This window comes from Myiozetetes cayanensis, unplaced genomic scaffold (genome assembly GCF_022539395.1).
Source record: "Myiozetetes cayanensis isolate MyiCay16 unplaced genomic scaffold, myiCay2020 scf19, whole genome shotgun sequence".
Classification (NCBI taxonomy): domain Eukaryota; kingdom Metazoa; phylum Chordata; class Aves; order Passeriformes; family Tyrannidae; genus Myiozetetes; species Myiozetetes cayanensis.
The window spans coordinates 11841315-11859501 of NW_026087400.1; the positions used below are offsets into that span (position 1 = coordinate 11841315).

The 18187-nt window shown below is 44.4% G+C and overlaps 1 protein-coding gene across 14 annotated transcripts in view; it reads right to left on the minus strand.

The window, feature by feature from the left end:
- The window catches only part of PTPRT (protein tyrosine phosphatase receptor type T), a 432724-nt gene extending 418311 nt beyond the window's left edge, over nt 1–14413 (minus strand). For 8 of the 14 annotated variants that reach the window (XM_050313539.1, XM_050313547.1, XM_050313541.1 and 5 more), the window contains exon 1: nt 14195–14413. In XM_050313539.1, the coding sequence (XP_050169496.1) occupies nt 14195–14267 (73 nt within the window). In that variant the 5' untranslated portion in view covers nt 14268–14413. The remainder of the gene's footprint in view (nt 1–14194) is intronic. The other 6 variants (XM_050313551.1, XM_050313552.1, XM_050313550.1 and 3 more) reach the window with 1 other exon arrangement.
- Nucleotides 14414–18187: the final 3774 nt, after the last annotated feature.

Consider the following 18187-nt stretch of genomic DNA (forward strand, 5'->3'; position numbering starts at 1 on the left):
AGCCCAAAACCTCCCCTCAGCTCCCCTCTCAGGGAGTTGTAGAGAGCAAGAAGGTCCCCCCAAGCCTCCTTTACTCCAGGTTGAGCCCCCTCAGCTGCTCCTGGTGCTCCAGGCCCTTCCCCAGCTCTGTTCCCTTCTCTGGACACTCTCCAGCTCCTCCCTCACAAGAAGCCCAAAGCTGAACTCAAGATTCAAGATGTGGTCTCAGCAGTGCCCAGCACAGGGGGACAATCCTGCTCTGCTCTGCTAGATATTTTAGACACTTCAAAATCCTTGGTGTTCATTCTCATCAGAAGATGCTCTACCAGGCATTACCTGTGGTGATGTACTCGTGGCTGGTTGGGATGAGCTGAAGTACCAGCCTTGGGAACACAAAGCCCGTGAGCTGCTGGCAGCCCAACAACATGGGAAGATCTCCTTCATATGGGCTTTCCAACAGCATGGCACAAAGCCACCACTGTTCTGTCTTCTCTCCATCAAACATGTAAGAAGTTAAACTTTTAAAGACCAAAAGACGAGGAAAAATCCTCTTAGAAAAAAGATCTGCTAAAACATTCTTAAACACTGGGGGTTTTTTTAACCATTTTACTCTTCTTAACAGAGAGCTGCTACAGGGGGGATTTAGAGGATTCCTAAATAAATCCATGCACCTTTACAGCCTCAGAGCAGGAACTGATCTGCAGATTTATTGGGCACATGTTGTGAGCACACAGACACACACACACCTGCTTGCCACAATAAATTCCTAGAACACCACCAAGCACTGATGGGCATTGCAGGAACAACAAGAATGGCTGGCCACTATGTGGCTTGCAAAAGCAAAGAGCAGAGTAAGGAAAAAGGGTTGGAAGCCTGAGGGTATAAAGAAGAAAAGAAAAAATTAAAGAAATTCATTGTAATTTGTTCTCTAACACTACAATAATATAAAAGCTGAGAACAATAGCGAAAGAATAAGATTGAAGCTAATTTTCCAGAAGACATGAATTCCCTCAAGTTGACTGATAAATAACAGCATTTTCTCTCCTCCTTTTTCCTTTAATGGGATCCAAATTATTCAATGTAATTGCAACAGCACTGTTTTCCCCACCCAGCTCTCTACTATTGCAGCTAAAGTGAGCAAAGCACATGGTGATCTTAATTGCATACAAGGTGCTGATTTGGATTCAAACAAGGAGTGCAACCACAAAGCCTCAGGTAGTAAACAATCATAAAACCTCAAATCCTAAGTAATTACAGTCTGTCTCTTTGCAAGTCAACTCTAAACCACAAATACAGTCCCTGGCAACCCTCCACGATCACCTTATGGAGGAGCTGTCTGTCCAGTTCCATGGACACTCAGCAATAAACCACAGTTTAAGTTTTCCAGAGCTCTGGTTTTTTTCCTGAGTTCCCATAAAACAAACATTCCGAGTGCCATCTAGTTCTGAAAAATGAACTAAATCACCTTTCTGGCACAGACAGAGCCTCAAAGGTGACAGCCTTGCCTTCTTGCATGAATTAAATGTCAATGGGATCTAAATCCACAACAGCAAAAAGCAAATTTATTAATTCCGCCACACTTCTCCCAGATTTTTGTGACCTGTCATAAGCTTCTTTCACAACACAAATGATGGAATGATTTAGGCTAGAGAAGTAATTTACTCTGCCCAAATAGCCAAACTTCTGCTCATATCCCTACTTTATCAATTCTAGGGTGATGTTGTACAAAAAAAAGGCAGGGTATTGCAGAATTACACCCAGAGCAGCTCATGACTCCAAAGCAACAGCAAAAGCCCCCACAGAACATTCATGCAGTCAAAGAGAAGCCCTAAATTCCTGCAGCAGCTCTGGTGATGGGCTTCCTTATCACAAAGGGACTCTAGAAAAAAGTAATACTAACAACATCAATCAATAATCAAGCTCTCTAACTGCACCAATAGAAGGCTGACCACAAAATTGTGCCAATCCTCTTGCGAATTTGAGTTTAAAAAACAAACAAACAAAAAAATCACCTGCTCACACACTTTTCTGCCATGGGACCTTTTGTTGTTTATGCAAAAGACGGATGGGCCTGTCTGAGGGAGCAGCTATTCAGTATTTTGGTTTATTCTCATTGTTAGCTCCGTGGCCCCATGCATTATTTACTGCACACTATGCAAACGGAGCTCCACAGAGAGAATTATTAATTTCCTCTCAGGTTTCTCCACAGCTATAGAATTTCTGGGCCTTCAGAAACACTCACTCACCACCCACCTCACAGCTCTGCGTTCAACCCTTTCACTTTAGCAACGGGGAGATTCAGGGAAGAGCCCCATGTTAACACCACATTCCCCACTGGAAGCTCAGGGATTTTCAGAGTCCTCAGGAATCTGCATTAATCCTACATATAGGAAACAGCAGCACCAATTTCAGCTGCAGATGAGATATATAAAGCCCTTCTGGGTGTTATATCCAGCCCCCAGCTCATCCCCCACTGGGTTAACAGCTGATGCTCCCCTGCCCAAGCCCTTCAACAACTCACCCACCACCACTCAGGAACCTCATGCAGAAATAAGACATCACATGCTTAACACTCCTCCTCTCTCTGACTGGTACATTATGTGCTTTTTTAACACTTACAAATCATATGTTGCACTTATAATTGGGGTTTGTTGTTTTGTTTGGGCTGCTTTTCTGTTCGGTTCTTTCTTTTGTTTGTTGTTTTTGGTTTTTTTGTCTGAGACTTAAGCATTTTGTTTATTTTTGTAGTGTGATCAATCAGTTGTTGTATTATTTTTAGTACCACACTCTCTATCTGCCCCCAGGTTTGATCGGGTCTGAGTACAGGTTTGGGGGTGGGGAGGAGTGAGAGGGACTTGGAGGGGCAATCTCGCCTTCACCATAAAGCTGCTGGTATTTAACAGATATGCAAGAGATAATCAGGTTAATTAAAACACAGTGGAGAAGCTTTAGTATGTGTTATTATTTACACTTATTATATGCTAAATACAGCATCCTGTTTTCTGGTTTAATTGCTATACCTCCTCCTCTCTTCCCTCTTCAACAGCATTATAAGAAACTTACAGACAAAAGAAAAAACTGCAATGGATTATTCCATTTGTTTTCTTACAGAGTACACTATTTTTTTCCTCTCTACAAAACATAGTCAATTTTGTCCCAAATTAAAATGACTCAGGCAACAGAATTCCCACCATTTCACAGCCTCATGGACCTGCTCTAAGATTTTCTTAATGCTAAAAATAATTCTTCTCTTATTTTATTTTATTCCTTACAGTGTACATTAAATAATTCTCCTTTCTTTCCCTCTGAGGTGCTCTCCCCTTCTCAGCTCCATTCTCAGTTACAGGTCCAGAAATCAAATGTATTTAGATATCGTAAATCTTTGTTTAAAAGAGAAGCTGCTGTCACTTGTGGGTATTCTCAATATGTTAATTTGTCACTCTCAGAAATCAGATGATGTTCAGGGCTGAGGGGAATATTCCAGACAGAAAAACACACCCTGACATACTTTAAGAGACAAACACAGCAGGTGGCATATTCTGCCCTTAGTGTACTTTGTTTTATGCAAATACACCATCAATTCTCAGTCAGTCCTCTCACAAATCTCAGCATTAATCACTCACAGATTCCTCTCATCCACTCAAAATCACTTGGAACACCTTTGCTCTGGGTCTATACTGAAACACTTCCCAAGATTTGGGCCAAATTTCTGCTCGAGACTCTCAATTCTGACCTTATTTTTCAAATTTTCAGTTTCTTAAAGTTCATCAGCACTAAGAAAAGCTTATAAAGGAACCAATTCTAAATTTCTCCTCAACTTTAACGGGAATTGCATCTGAAGTCTGAACCTGATGAGGGATATTTCTGCCAACCCCTACAGTAGGAGGAAACACTTTATGGATAAATTGTTATACACACTACATAATCCAAACACTCAATTTATATTTCCTTCAGCAATTTTAACATGTATTAGACCTGCTAAGGAGGATAGTACAAGTTTGGAGTGTTTGTATTGCTGCTGCTGTTGTTGCTTCAGGTTTTAAACACCTGCAAATCACCCTGAAGTCAGTGACCATTGGGAATTACATTAGAGAAAACAAGGAAGATTAATATTTCTTTCAATGAAACACACATTTAATTTAGTATTTTGTTGCCAAGAGCAGCTCATCAGCACAGAGATTTTGGGGAAATAACACTTCTCTGCTTTCTTGCCATGAAAGCATTTCACACCAACACAGGCAAAGGAACCACTCGACAGAAGAAAAACCTCTTTAAAGAAGACCCAACAAACCCAGGAATGATTTAATTTAACATAAACAGCAGACAACTGACCTTCAAAACTGCCAGGTAATGTTCTACAATAAAACTTCCCAGCCATTTTAAGAAATAATTTTATATTATTATTGGAAAAAAAATCCAAGTGCAAGTGTAAAACAGATGTCCATTGCAGCTATACTATGTCAATTTTTTACATTAAACATGCACAGAAGTGTTAATAAGCACATTACAGAACATTAAAACCTTCAGTACATAGAAGAGCTTTATAATAAAAAAATATTAAAAATGCAAAGTTGAGTGTTTACTTAAAAAGCGTTATTTTTGCTTGGTAAGTTCATTTAAGGACAATTAATTATACTTCCTTATTTTTGCAGGCTCTGGCCTTGGCAGTCTCCAGGGTTATCCCTGTGCCAACAGAGACAGTGTGTTTATTTCCAAGCTTTCCACTTCTCTGATCATTCCTACCACGTGCTGATAACTGTTAGTACATACACCATCTCCCATGTTTTAATCATAAAAATATTTACTGTTTGTGTAGGAAACCCCATCGCTAACAGAAATAATTTATTCAGGAAGCTGGAGCAGTGTTTTGACCACCGTTTGCACAGTAAAAATCCCTTTGAAAACTACACCACAACATTTTTTTTTTCTTTTGAAAGGTGTTATTTTGCACTAGGTCATGTGGATTTCCTTTCCCTGGTTCTGAAATATCGGAATCTCAAGAACTGCAGGGAACTGCTTGCTTTAGAACACCTCTTTTCTCAAGAAATTTTCAGATCATTTGTGGAAACTTTTCAGCTGCTCCTAGCTTTAACAGAATTCCTGCATCCCCAAATGAAATAGAGTGCAATTAAACCAGGCAGAGACATCCCTGGCAATGACTAAATGCACGTGTTTGTGCGCAGGGATACCATGGAATACCTGGATTGCTGGCAGCAAACCAGCCCTCCCTGCCTCTTTACCTGCCCTTCCAGGCAGGACACAAGCAGGGCACTGCAGGGCACGTCCGAGAGATCCACCTGCCCTGATGGGAATGAGTCAGTCCTGGCAAAAACAGCCAGACCTCGGGGGCACAGAGCTGGATGGCACCGATCTGCAAGTCAAATTTATCAGGTTTACTGTGCTGCACAGTCAGAGCCAAAGCTCTCTGCCTCAATCTGCAGTGAGGTTCAAACCCACGTTTTTGAAGGGAAGGAGCAAAGATCACAGAAACAGCCAGGTTGGAAGAGGGCTCTGAGATCATCAAGTCCAACCTTTGACCCAACACCACCTTGTCAACCGGACCATGGCACTGGTGCCACATCCAGTCTGTTCTTAAACACCACCACCTCCTCTCTGGGCAGCCCATTCCAATCACTCATCACTCTCTCTGTAAAGAACTTCTTCCTAATGTCCAACCTAAACCTCCCCTGGCACAGCTCAAGACTGTCAAGACTCTTGTCCTACTGTTGGTTCCTGGGAGAAGAGACCAAACCCCCCTGGCTCCCCCCTCCTGTCAGGGAGTTGTAGAGAGCGATGAGGTCTCCCCTGAGCCTCCTCCTCTCCAGGCTGAACAGCTCCAGCTCCCTCACAGGACTTGGGCTCCAGACTCTTCACCAGCCTCACTGCCCTCCTCTAGACATGCTCCAGCACCTAAATATCCTTCCTAAGTTGAGGGGCTCAGAACTGGAGTAACTTGTTTTAGGTGGCTGATGGACTGAATGAATTCTGGATGTTTAACTCGGTTTGGCTGCTGCACAAAACAGTCACATCTGGGCTGCCTGGCACAGGCTCAGACCCGAGCCCAGCAATGCACTGAGGCACCAGACAGAGCTGCTGTGCTCATGAGCTCCTCTGGTACAGACAGGGTGGGAGAGCAATGTTTTTCAGAAGGCAGATATATCAAAGTCTCTTCCTTTCACATGCTTATTTCTTCTTCATTACTGAATAAACAATGTGCAACTGTAGTGTGAACACACGAGCAGAGCTATGAAACACCAGCTGAGCTAGCGAAAAAGCAGGAAGAACTGCTTCTGGCATGTTTAAGGCTCTTAAAATATTAGCAACTGGCAAATATAATAGATAAATATATGCTTTTGTAAGCCAACCTGGAATGGTAGATTCAAAATACTCCTATCTGTTTGGTTTGTCAAGAGATGCTCAGTCACAGAAATTAAGGAAGGACAAGAGCTAGGCCCTTCAGCCCAGGTTTTGGCCTAAGGACCAAAATTTTCAGCCACAAGCCATCTCACAATAACTCTGGTGGACATTTAAAAGGGAGATGATAGCAGTGCCAAACATCCTCCCAGCCTGGAAGCATCCAACAGCAGCTCATTTCTGAGCTTTGTTTTGTGTCTGCTTCCTCCCTGTTTCTATTCTGTCAAATTTCTCTTACCTCTTCTATTTCTGTTCATACCTGTCCATTCCTCTTCCTACTGCTGTAATCTCACCACACTGACCTTGCCATCACCTTCTCCATAATTAACCTTTCCTTCTCTCAGGTGCTTCCTCCCCCTTAAGGTGGGTCATCACACCCACCCAAACACACCAGCACCCTGTCAGCTGCCACCCTCTGGGGGCACTGCTCCTGTTTCTTCTGCTGCTTCTCTCTTGCACAACTGCAAGATGAGAACATTCTTCAGGTACAAAAAAAAAAAAAAAGACTATTTTGTGCCTCAAACATTTAGCACAGTTGGGTCTTCAAATGTTTCAAAGTTATTATATGATGAAATTATATATTTCTTTAAGTTTGACAAATAAAGATGCTCATTAGGAGATGGTTTGGTACCACTACAAACTGGGAACTGCCTATCAAGTCCAGGATGAGAAGGAAGGTAACAAGCACTTCTGCTCAGCCAAGCTAAAGACTAGAGAAAGCAGGTCCAGCTGCTAGAACAGACATGCAGGTAGATACACCTCTTGCAAATGGGTGGACATGCATAGAAAACACTAGAAATAGCTCATTAATCTTAGTGCTTTTCTGTTCTTAGGAACCAAGAGAGAACAAAGTGGTAAAAATTCCTGGCACTAACCCAAAGCAGCCAAGTGTGGAGTTACACATACACAGGCTCTTGGCTTAGCTGTTTGGGGTTTTCTTAAACACACTCTCTCAGCCACACACACCTCTGCAGAGATATCAAAACATGAAATATTTCCTTGAGAAATAACTGACTGTGATAGAAATACATTACACTTCACGGTTTCAGCAACAACTGTTTCCATTAGAGCACTGAATTCACACCTGGAAATGCAGAATAAGATTTGGGCTGCCTGCACATAAACGGGTGCACATTGACAGCAAATCCCTGTTCTGGAGAAATGAACCATCAAGCACAGCAGCTTCCCATCTTGCTGACAGAAGTGCTCTTCTGCTTATCCAGCAAATGCTGCTGCAATTCCAGTAAGTATTTTTAAAGCAAGACAGACCCATCTTTACAGCAGCCAGGTTGCTTTAATTCCCTTCTTCCTCCTCTGCTTCATCTTCTCACCCTACTTCCACTAGGTGGTCACAGTCACACATGCTCTCCACAGAGCAACACTTGTACAAATCATCATTATCTCCTTAAATAAACCCACACAGCACCATTACCAATCCTAACTCCACAATTAAAAACAAAACAAAACAAACAAAAAACCCAAACAAGCAAACAAAACAAAAAAAAAACACAAAAAAACCACAAAAAACCCCAAACCATACCAAACAAAAAAAACAAACATGAAAGCTCACTGCACAAAATCATTGTATTTGCCAATTTAGGATTCTTTCCCCTCACACTGTTGAGGGCTGACCTTTGAGTCAGTACCAAAGGCATGAATATCCACACATGTGCAGATTAAGGTAATTCCAGTAAAAGCAACCAATTCAGCAGTGCTGAAGTCAAAAGCACAACACTTCAATAACATCCCCAGCACAGCATGAAGCTCTACTTCTACTCATGCAGGTAATGATATTTTTTTCAGATTCAAAGAGGTAAGGATCAATCTTCAGTGTAAAAATGGATAAATTCTGGCTCAAGCTGCAATACTCTTGATTTTGTTGTTCTTTACAGTGTTGCAGAGGACAAGAGCAAAGCAGCCCTATTTTCCTTGACATACAGCTGAATTCACAGCCAAGAGCTGCTTCCCAGCAATTCCACACAGTCACTACCCAGGAATGAGTTGACAAGGATCTATATTAAAAAAAAAAAAAAAAGAAGTGGCAAACTCTTTGCTCTCTGAAGTCAGATCTGAAAGCCTTTCAGCAAGCAAACCATGAGATATGGGACACTTGGAGCATTCCCAGCACGAAGGGAACAGAGTGGCTGAACAAAGAGGTTTGTGTAACCGTAGGTTGCTCAGGCTGCAGCACCAATCTGTGCCCACACAACATCATCAGCTGTCAAACCCCACAGCCTTCCTGTGAGATGAAGTCAAAAATACCAAGGAACAAGAGCCAGGTCCCATCCTCCCAAAATTCATAAGGAGCTCAATCATTCTTTAACTACATGAGCTGCACCACTTCAAACCACAGCAGAATTCACCAGGTTGGTCTGAATTCCCAATTCCACAGTCCCCGAGGGATCTTGCTGGAGAAAAGAAGAAATCAAGCTGCTGGCCTTGAATTGATTTACAAGCACTAGTTAAAAGAAAACAAGAAAGCCAGAGAAGACCAAGCACTAAGTAGGTTTTTTCTTCCTGGGGTTTCTTGTCCTGTTTACCACATGGATACACTTCCCAGAATTACATCATCTTTAACTGTGGCATTAAACGACACTTAAGTCTTCTTTTTCCTTGTTTTCTTTAACTGACTTCTCAGCATTTTCTTCTGGCATGTGCAGTGCCCTGTCATCCAGTTTGGAAAGTATCTGACACCTCTGAACCACGGTGATAGATGGGATGTATTTATTGGATATTAAAAAACAAGTGGGTCTGATTAAATGATGCACAGTCCGATTTAGACACAGTAATTGTCTCCTTTACCCTGAAGATGTATGATCTTTGCAGCCTGTAATAATGAACCTTAAAAGGGATTGCTTGTTATGTAATTACAAGTGCAGAAGAAGATGGGACCAGGTTGTAAGAAGTCCTTAGCAAAGCCATCAACAACACTCACCGCCTTTGTGTTTCTTTTCCTCTGCCTTTGCCTGGAAAGAGCAGGGTGGTAGGAAGCACATGGTATTCAAAATAAGAGACAACACAAGGCCAGAAAGGTGATAGGTTAAGAGGTAGGTAAGGATTTCTCAAAAAAAAAAAAAAAAAAAAAAAGGCAGATACCATCCAAATGAAATGACATCCAAGCACCAACATAGAGAGCATCAGCTAAACAGAAAAATTAGAGAATTAGGAAAAGTGGTACCAAGAAAAAGTGACTCTAGGCCAAATATACTGTCTTCAATGAGCCAAGTAATACTGCTCCATAAAATGCTCAAGGAACACCTTAAGAGCCAAGTATACCATATTCTTATCAAGAACATGAACACAGAGCCAAGAAATATCAACCCACAAGCCGTTCTTCATGGAATTCAGACCCTCTGGTACCGAGGCACTGGGAGGCACAGATTTCTTTCATCACAGAGGGAAACCTGGACTGCAGCTTGGGTCTGTTATAGCAGCAGGTGATCTCTGGATGCTGCTGTTTAAAACAAGGAAAGCCTCACCTATGAATGTACCTACAAGCATGTTTTAGAGGCTTGGTTACATATTTCATCTGTGTATTACAAGAGACAGAGAAAACAGACTGAAGCAGTTTCCATAAAAAATTAAGGAATCTCTCTAGAAAAGACAGAGCTTTATATAGCAATGTACACACACACACATCCTGCTGCTCATCACCCAAACACCATGAGAGTTTGTGTGGATGTTGGCCAGGCTGCAGGATTGCTATGGCAAAACACAGTATTATTGCTCACATCCATGAGCAAACCCGTATCTACAACCAGATTTCAGTAGGTGGATTTCAGACAATATCTGCTATTTTTATTATTTTTTTTTTTAAATGAGGGCCACATTAAGTCAATCTCCAAATTGCTCGTTTCCAAAATATTTCAGCTCCAGTGCTACCCTTGCACACCTCTCCATTGTACATTCAGCTCTTCCCATTCAGGCTAAGAACAATACCTGCCAATACACATTCGTTCACCTCACTTATAAAATTACAATGGAAATTACCAGAGGCATAAAATAACTATTAGGATAAATAAGGAGCTTAAAAAAACCCCACCATACACATACACAGAGAGAATCAGAGACACTGATCCTTCTGTGCTGAATGTTATTCAAAAGGATTGTCAGTGCAATGCTGAACAGATCAATTTATTTCCCTTTCTTCTCTCCACTTAACTGGATTTTATGTACAAAAGTAATTGTTCCTATAAGAAACAATCCTTGTCCATGGCTTTCGAGGTTCAGAGCCTCAGACCTACATCTTTACCACTACTCGGGTTTCCATGGTAACAGATGAAGGTGCCTTCTAAAAAAATATACTATAATATTCTACAGTAAGAGCCCCAAATCATCCCCATAATATTAATGAAAACTAGAGCACGTGGGCCTGCACACAGGGCATAACAGACTTTAAAAGTCCAATTAAACAAGAAAAGCAGAGCTGAGGGACTTTCAGGAGGGTGGATGGTAAAAAAGGGCTCTGCATCTGTAAAAGAGAAGGATTATCCCTCAGAGATTCACAAACGCCTTTATACACACAGTGACCTTTCGTTGTCACTGTCGAAACAGGCGGTTCCACAACATCACCTCTTTAGTATTAATTGTTTATGTATTAGAAAACAAATCGAGCCAGCCAGGGATAAAAATAAAGTGGAATTGTGGTGCTAACAGCTCCCCAGAGGGAGAGAAAAGCGATTATTGAGTTAAATGGCTGCATTGTTAACAGTTGCCACACAGAGCAGCTCGCTCAGAAAGACCCGTTTTTCATCGCCAATTTACTGACAGCAAAATCCGAGTAAATGAACTCCTACTAAATTAAGGCTTCCCCCCAAATTTCCTTCCACTTTGCTCCCTTTTCATCTTCTCTCCTCCCTGGACGAACCCAGCGTAATGAACTCTCAGTTTGCCATAACTTTACAGTGCAGTGGCAGCCTTTGAAAGCAGCTACACATCCAAGCGTTCAGGAGCTCTGCCACCGAGAAACAAGTATGGGGAAAAAAATTAAAGCAGACACTGAAACCAGAAGAAAAACAAGTGTCAAGTAATCCGGTGTTCAAGTCAACAGCCCCAATGGAAACCCAGTGTCCTACTTTGCCCCAAATGCTTTTTCACAGCTGCAAATGACTTTAATCTCTCGTTTTGTCGCCCTGTTGTGCTAAAAACGCTCACAGAGCAGACAGCAGCAAAGTGCTCAGCAACTGCGAGAATACCCCCACATACTTGGTGGGAGAAAGATTGCACACGTGCCTTCAGGAGAAAAAACTTCCCTGTAAGCAAAGTTTCTTCATTTCTGAAATCCTGGGAGGATTGGGAACTACTAGAATTATCTGGTGTTACTTCTGTCACTTCCAAGGGAAAGTAAAGGGTTTAAATCAGTAGCTGGCCCTAAAGCTAACAGGAAGTTTAGAACCTCAAAAGCATATACCTCGAGTTACAAATAAACACAGGGAACTGCAAGGAACTGGAAGTAACTGCTGGGATGAAGAGTTATAAATAGAGCAATACAAAAATTACATAAAGGAATGAGCGTTAGCCAGCTCCCTCAACATGAAACGAGGTATTCCAGAAGACAAGCCATGAGCATTCTGCTGTCTCCTTGTAGTATTCCTAATTTTGTGTTGTGGATAATACAAAGCAGCAGCAGCAGCTGTGCAAATTGGGTAGGAACTGAATACGTTTTGCCTTGGCTTGTGTCTTTCCCACTTCTCAGCCCAGCTATCATTTAATAAAGTAAACCGAAAATTAAAAAAAAAAAAAGCAGCCAACAACTTGCACAATGATTTTTCGGGATGTTTAACAAAAGGCTGCTGAATAAACGCGTTAGGCTTTGAAAAATAATCAGGCGGGAGGTATTTGCATCGTAATAGTTATGGAGAGAGCACCACCTGATGGAAGATGGGGAAAGGCACCCATGGCATGAACCTGGAGCCGCTCCAAACTTCACTGAAATTTCGGAGACCAAATGCATCTGAAAAACTCTGCTTTGTACCATAAAAATATCAGCTCTATGGACACAGTCCAGACTGCCACACTTCACACCAGATATCTAGTTTAGAGGAGAAAAACATTTTTTGAATTTCAGCACTAAAAGCAGCCCAGAAAACACTATTATTAAAATCAGCTCCTCTTACTTTGAATGGTAAGAAGCACTCAAATAAGAGGAGGAAGGCGATACTAATGATTAAAAAAACCTCACAGTCACGATTTCCACTGAACTGATAATTAAAACGAAATCTTTCATGGCTTTCCTAAAAGTAATGGAAAACATCTGGCTAATCCTTAAATTTGCATGTGTTTAGCTCATGTGCCATTATCTCTCCAATACAAAGTGTTTTCTGCCCCCTTAAAACTTTGCTATTTTCACAGAACACCCTTCTTTCCAAGCATCTGGCTAAATGATTCATCAAAAGCTCAGGAACTAAATCTCAATTGATATGACAAGTGCCGAGAACACAAAAACAGTTGGAAGAGAGAGAAAACGGGGGGTGAAAAATAGCTCCACATATTGCTTAGTCAAGGCAGCAGCTATTTAACTAGGTTAGATTTCCCAGCCTCTCTAATAAATCTCGCTCTGTGCAGTTGCCTAGCAATGTAAACAAGATCCTGGTGGTGTCAAAGGCAGCCGGATTGATGACATCTCCTCCACCGAGGGTCTGCCTGGCCCTTCACACCCAAGCCTTGTCTTTGAGCCACCCAAGGGCTCGGTGGAAGGTGCACACAGTGCTCAGCATCTCTGACACTCCACCAGTTCTGCCTCAAAGCAGCAAGGCACAGTAATTCGAGCTCTCAGTCTTAACTAACAAAAATCCTCCACTATTTGAGATGAACTCAACTGAGTTTTGCACCTCCAACATGCCCAAGTCACAAGCACTGAGATTTATCCCCGTGCTAAGCAAAGTTACACAGGGAAATTTTACTTATCTTAAATATACAGATAGAAAAAAATATTTTAAAATGAAGTCAGGACAGAAGAAAGTTATAATTGTTTGTTTTTACCATAAGAGCACTGTAGTGAGAAAATAATTGTCGTGTTACAAGATCCAAGAGAAAAACAAGACCAATATATCTTTGGTTTACCTAGAGAATACCACAGAAGGTAAAAAACAGCTCTGTAAGCACCTGTCCTCTTCGAGTAATTCCAACTATGCCTAAAGGCACTCGTAGGAGGGGGAAAATAGCCGGCTACTATTACTGTACACATGCCAGGGAGCAAAGTACTCCTTAACATCAGAGCGACAGAAGAAGTGACAACTGGGAAGGAGCCGGTGCGAGAGGCTGAACCCCCGACAAAGTTCCCGGAGCTGCGAGGCACAAGGGGAGAGACAACTGCCACTGAACTTCCCAGACCGAGCCCAGACCCCTTCTCCTGATCGGGGCGGCAAAGGCAGCGGCTCCCCCGCGCTGCTCATCCCGCAGGAGCCAACTGGTGGCAAAACGCTGCTTACCGCCCCAAAAAAACCCTCAAATATCGTGAATCCCAGAATAACAGCGATGCTTTCACCTCTTGCCACACGCAACTTCGGCAGGAACGAGGCCCTCCCCCAGCCCTCAGCCCGCCGGGACCCCGCGCACAGGGCAGAGCCTCCCGCATCCCCCGGCAGCTCCGGAACCGGCGGGCACCGAGGCTTCTCGCTCCCGCTGGCACCGAGGGCTTCCCGCTCCATGGCCAGCGCCTTCCGAGCCGCCTCCATCCCCGGCTCGCACCGGGAGCTCCCCGCGAGGCCGGAGAGGAAAGGATGGAGCGAAGAGTTCGAGCCGCTGCGGGGGGATAACCCGGTGGAGAGGCGAGGGGGAGCCGGGGACGGGCATCGCTCACCTGGGAAGACCTGTCCCTCCGCCCTGGGCGAGAAGAGCTGCAGGAGGAAGACGATCGCGGCCACGCCGGTCATCCTTCCCCGGAGTTCACCTGCCGCGGAGCCGCTGCCTCCTCCCCGCCGGTGTCCCCCGCATTGGTGGCCGAGCGCGGCGGCCCCGGAGCCGCGGGCGCTGCTCGGCGGAGCCGCCGGAGTGGCGGCGGCGGGCGGGGAGCGGAGCGGGAGCGGGGCGGGGGCGGGCGGAGGTGCCCCCCGAGCCCAGCGCCGGCCGCGCCCGCGCAGAGCCGGCCCCGCCGCCGGGGCACCCACCCTCGGTCCCTCCCCGGATGGGGGGGAGGGAGGAGAGGTTTGGGGTGGGTTTTGGATGCCTTATTCGAGCCCCGCCAGGCGCACACGCGTCGCCCTCGCGGCAGCGCGGCTGGAGCGCAGCATCGCTCGCAGGTTTCCTGCCCTGTTTCCAGCGCGGATGGAGAGTCAGTGCAGGGGATGGCGTTAAGCGGAGGGCTGGGATTGGGGGTGGGATTGGGGATGGGTTGGAGCGAGCGACCCTCCGCCGGAGCCAAGGGGGAGACGCTGCAGGGTTTTGATGGAGAGGCTGATACGAACAGCTCACAGACACCGACAGCCGAAAATAGTAATTTCCATCATGGTTCACTTTACTTTCGAAGAGTTCAGTGCTAAACACCGAGTCAACACCGCGCACTGGGCACTGCCGGGCTTAGGCACAGGCGGGGACACAATCCTGGGCACTACCCTAAAAACTGCTTTCCAGAGGTAACTTCTTCACCCAAAAAGCACGACCCTCACCAAGGGGGGAGTAGAGGGGTGGGAAAGCACTGAACAGCGAACAGCTCCGTATGGATCAGCCAGCCATCCGAGCTGGAATTCGGACAGGAAAAGGAGAGCTATGAGCCCCGGGACTGAGCCCTCGGGCGACCACCAGCGCAGCGGGGGACGGCTTTGGGCAGTCACCCAATCCCAGCGGTGCCGGGCACGCCGCTACTCCCGGCGCTTTAGACGCCACAGAGCGCTGTTTCCTCATTGAATCCAGCACCGCTCCCGGTGGGATTGATCCACGCTCCCCCTCCCCGCCGTGGTTCCCCCTCCCCTCCCCGCTGCAGCCGATCCCGGCTCCGGCCCGCAGGGGTCGGTGTTGCACCGGCAGCGGCTCCGGGAGGGGCGGGGCGGGAGGCCCGGCCGGCACCGAGCGGTCCCTTCTGCGCTTTTTGTTCTGCTCCAGGGAAGGTTTGGGCCGTGAACACCGCTTTGTGTTTAAAACGACCCGCTTGCCTTTCATACTAAACACTTCACTGCTCCGGAGACTGAAAATTCCCGAAGTATGGAAGTGTCCTAGGGCCCTGGGCATCCTCAGGGCTCAGCCTGGTTGTCAAGCTCTGGAATAGGATGCCTCGGAGGGATTTAAAAGGCATGGGGATGTGCCAGCTGGGGACACGGCTCAGTGGTGGGCTGGGCGGTGCTGGTGCAACAGAAACAATGATCTTAAAGGTACTTTACAACCTAAATGACTCCGAGTCTGAAGTCATTACTGAACAATTTCACATTACAACCCTTGTCTGGTCAAGTGAGAGCACTACCCTGCTTTCCAATGGAGACAACCTCAGTCTGCAGTCAATACTTCCCCCACCAACAGTGTTCAAGATCCATACCCAGGGATGAGTTTGAGAGGGTCACATATTTCATCATAGAATGATTTGAGTCAGGAAGGGACCTTTTGCATTTTCCAGCTCACCTGGCACACCTCTCACTAGCCCAGGTTGCTCCAAGCCCTGTCCAACCTGGCCTTGGACACCTCAAGGAATGGGGCAGCCACAGCTTCTCTGGGCAACCAAATCTCACTCAAAACCAAATCCCCCCCAGGTGCTAAAAAACCCTCCAACCAATGAATTGTGGTCCTTTCTTTAGGGGCCAGCATCACTTCAGAAATTAAGCCATATCTGTCTTTCTTTGAGCATGAGGATAATCACAAACAAGTACAACTGGAGATAAAGGGAAAGCAGAGAACAGAACAGCAAGGAGAAAACCTCAGTCAGTCTGCCAAGCAGCAGAAAGGGTCCAGCCAGCACAGTAGGCACAGTCAGAAACTGCAGGAATAATTCTGGTATCAATGCAAATGGCTTGGACAATAAAAGCAGGACATCTTGAAACACAGAGATGCTGCTGGCAAGAAGTGAATAGAACACTAGCAAAGAACAAGCTATGAAAGACCAACTGTAAGGCAAGAGATCACCAGTTGTTTCCACATAAACTAAATAAAAGGCAAGAAACAAAAGCAAGTGTTGAGTTCATGTTCAGAATGACAAAAATTTCATAAACTATGTAATTTATTGGGTCCAAGGAGCTCAGGTAGTAGAAAGCAGAGAAGTTTAATACCTTTTTCCAACGAGATGTGTCAACCCAAGAAGAAAATTCATAATAAGCAAGGTGCAAAAGGGTGGGAGGAAAAATCCTTCCTGTTGACTGGATCAAGCAGAAAGATTAGAAATAAATCATCTACAAGAATCTGGGAAAAGGATTGACATGAGACAGCTATGTCTTAGACATCAAATAGGGCAAAGCCAAACATTAGGCTGAACTCAAATCAGGCATTACAGAGAAACACATGTATAGTAAGAAACTGCCCTAAAAGAAAGGCAGCAAGACTGTCCTGCAAGCAGAGATGACAGGGACATGGAGTTAATGGTCAGATAACCTTTCACATCTTGTTAAAAGTCAATTGTTTACATTAATACACTGATTGGCTTATAATGGAATATGCTGACAACAAAGTCAGTGGGTATTTGTAACTCGAAAGGACTGAAATAATCTTCCAGACAACAGCAGCATCTTTGAGGACTGGAGGCTCAGCAGTGGGATGAAATCCAACTATTGAAAAGTTTTATATCACTGAAGAAAGGCACTGAGAAAACATGCTGCAGATCAAGAACATGTAATATAAAACCAAACAGATTTTTAAAAAATCACTATAAAACTCATTTACAGCCAAGGGAACTCCTGAAATTCAAACAGGACCAGAATGTTGGTTCAGGCATAAACCATCAAGCCAGACAGGGACAAACTGTGCTCCAAAACTCTGGTGCTCACCAAGCAATAACACATGGTTATAGAGACTTTAAAAATATGCAGCTTTTGAGCCAGCACAGAGGACTAAAAATCCTTACAACACAGTCATGCTAGACCTCTACCTTTCAGGGCTAACATGTCCTATATGACATTATTTTCTAAAAACGGCAAAAGGAAAGTTTGAAGTCTGATTCCATCCTGGTGTAGAACATCACAGCTTATTTTGCTGTTACCAATAACTCGAGTGATTTAAAAAAAGAAAACATTAACATAAGTTCTGAAGTTTCCTTGAGCCCATCGCTTGAGGCTTCTTGACTCTGTAATGCTGTTCCCCTCACTGTGTCAGATGAGAGAAAGAGAAATTTAATTCTTTGTTTTCCAGGAACAAGCTGTACCACTTGTGGGTGAGGAGAACCAAGTGCTAAAACGAGCGAAGGCACTGACACAAGATGCATTTAATCAAGAAAACATATTAAAGAAGATCAGCTCATGAAATTGAATCAATGTTTTTGAAGTATTTAGCAAACAAGTTAGTCTGTAAATATCCAAGTCTAGATATTTATAAATATAAATACAAGCCAGGCTAGAAAGGAAAGTGGAGGAAGTCCTCCAGTCCTCTATAGTGTGTGCATCTCTTCCATCTGCCTCTGCTCGCTACAGACATTGCAGTTCCTCTCCCTAAAAACGAGTACTCCACAAGCCACGTGGTCCTTTTAAAAGGATAGGAATGCATCTTTTTGGAGTTCTACAGGCTTCTTTGGTGGTGCAAGAGTCACCAAAACACAACTGTCACTCAATTCTTTGGGTATAGGTAGATTCCAAGAGATACAGGAGAAACTTGGTTCAAGCATCACACACCAATGGGTGCTTAAAGAGAACCTCAGCTCTGAGAAGTTCAGTACAACATCAAAATC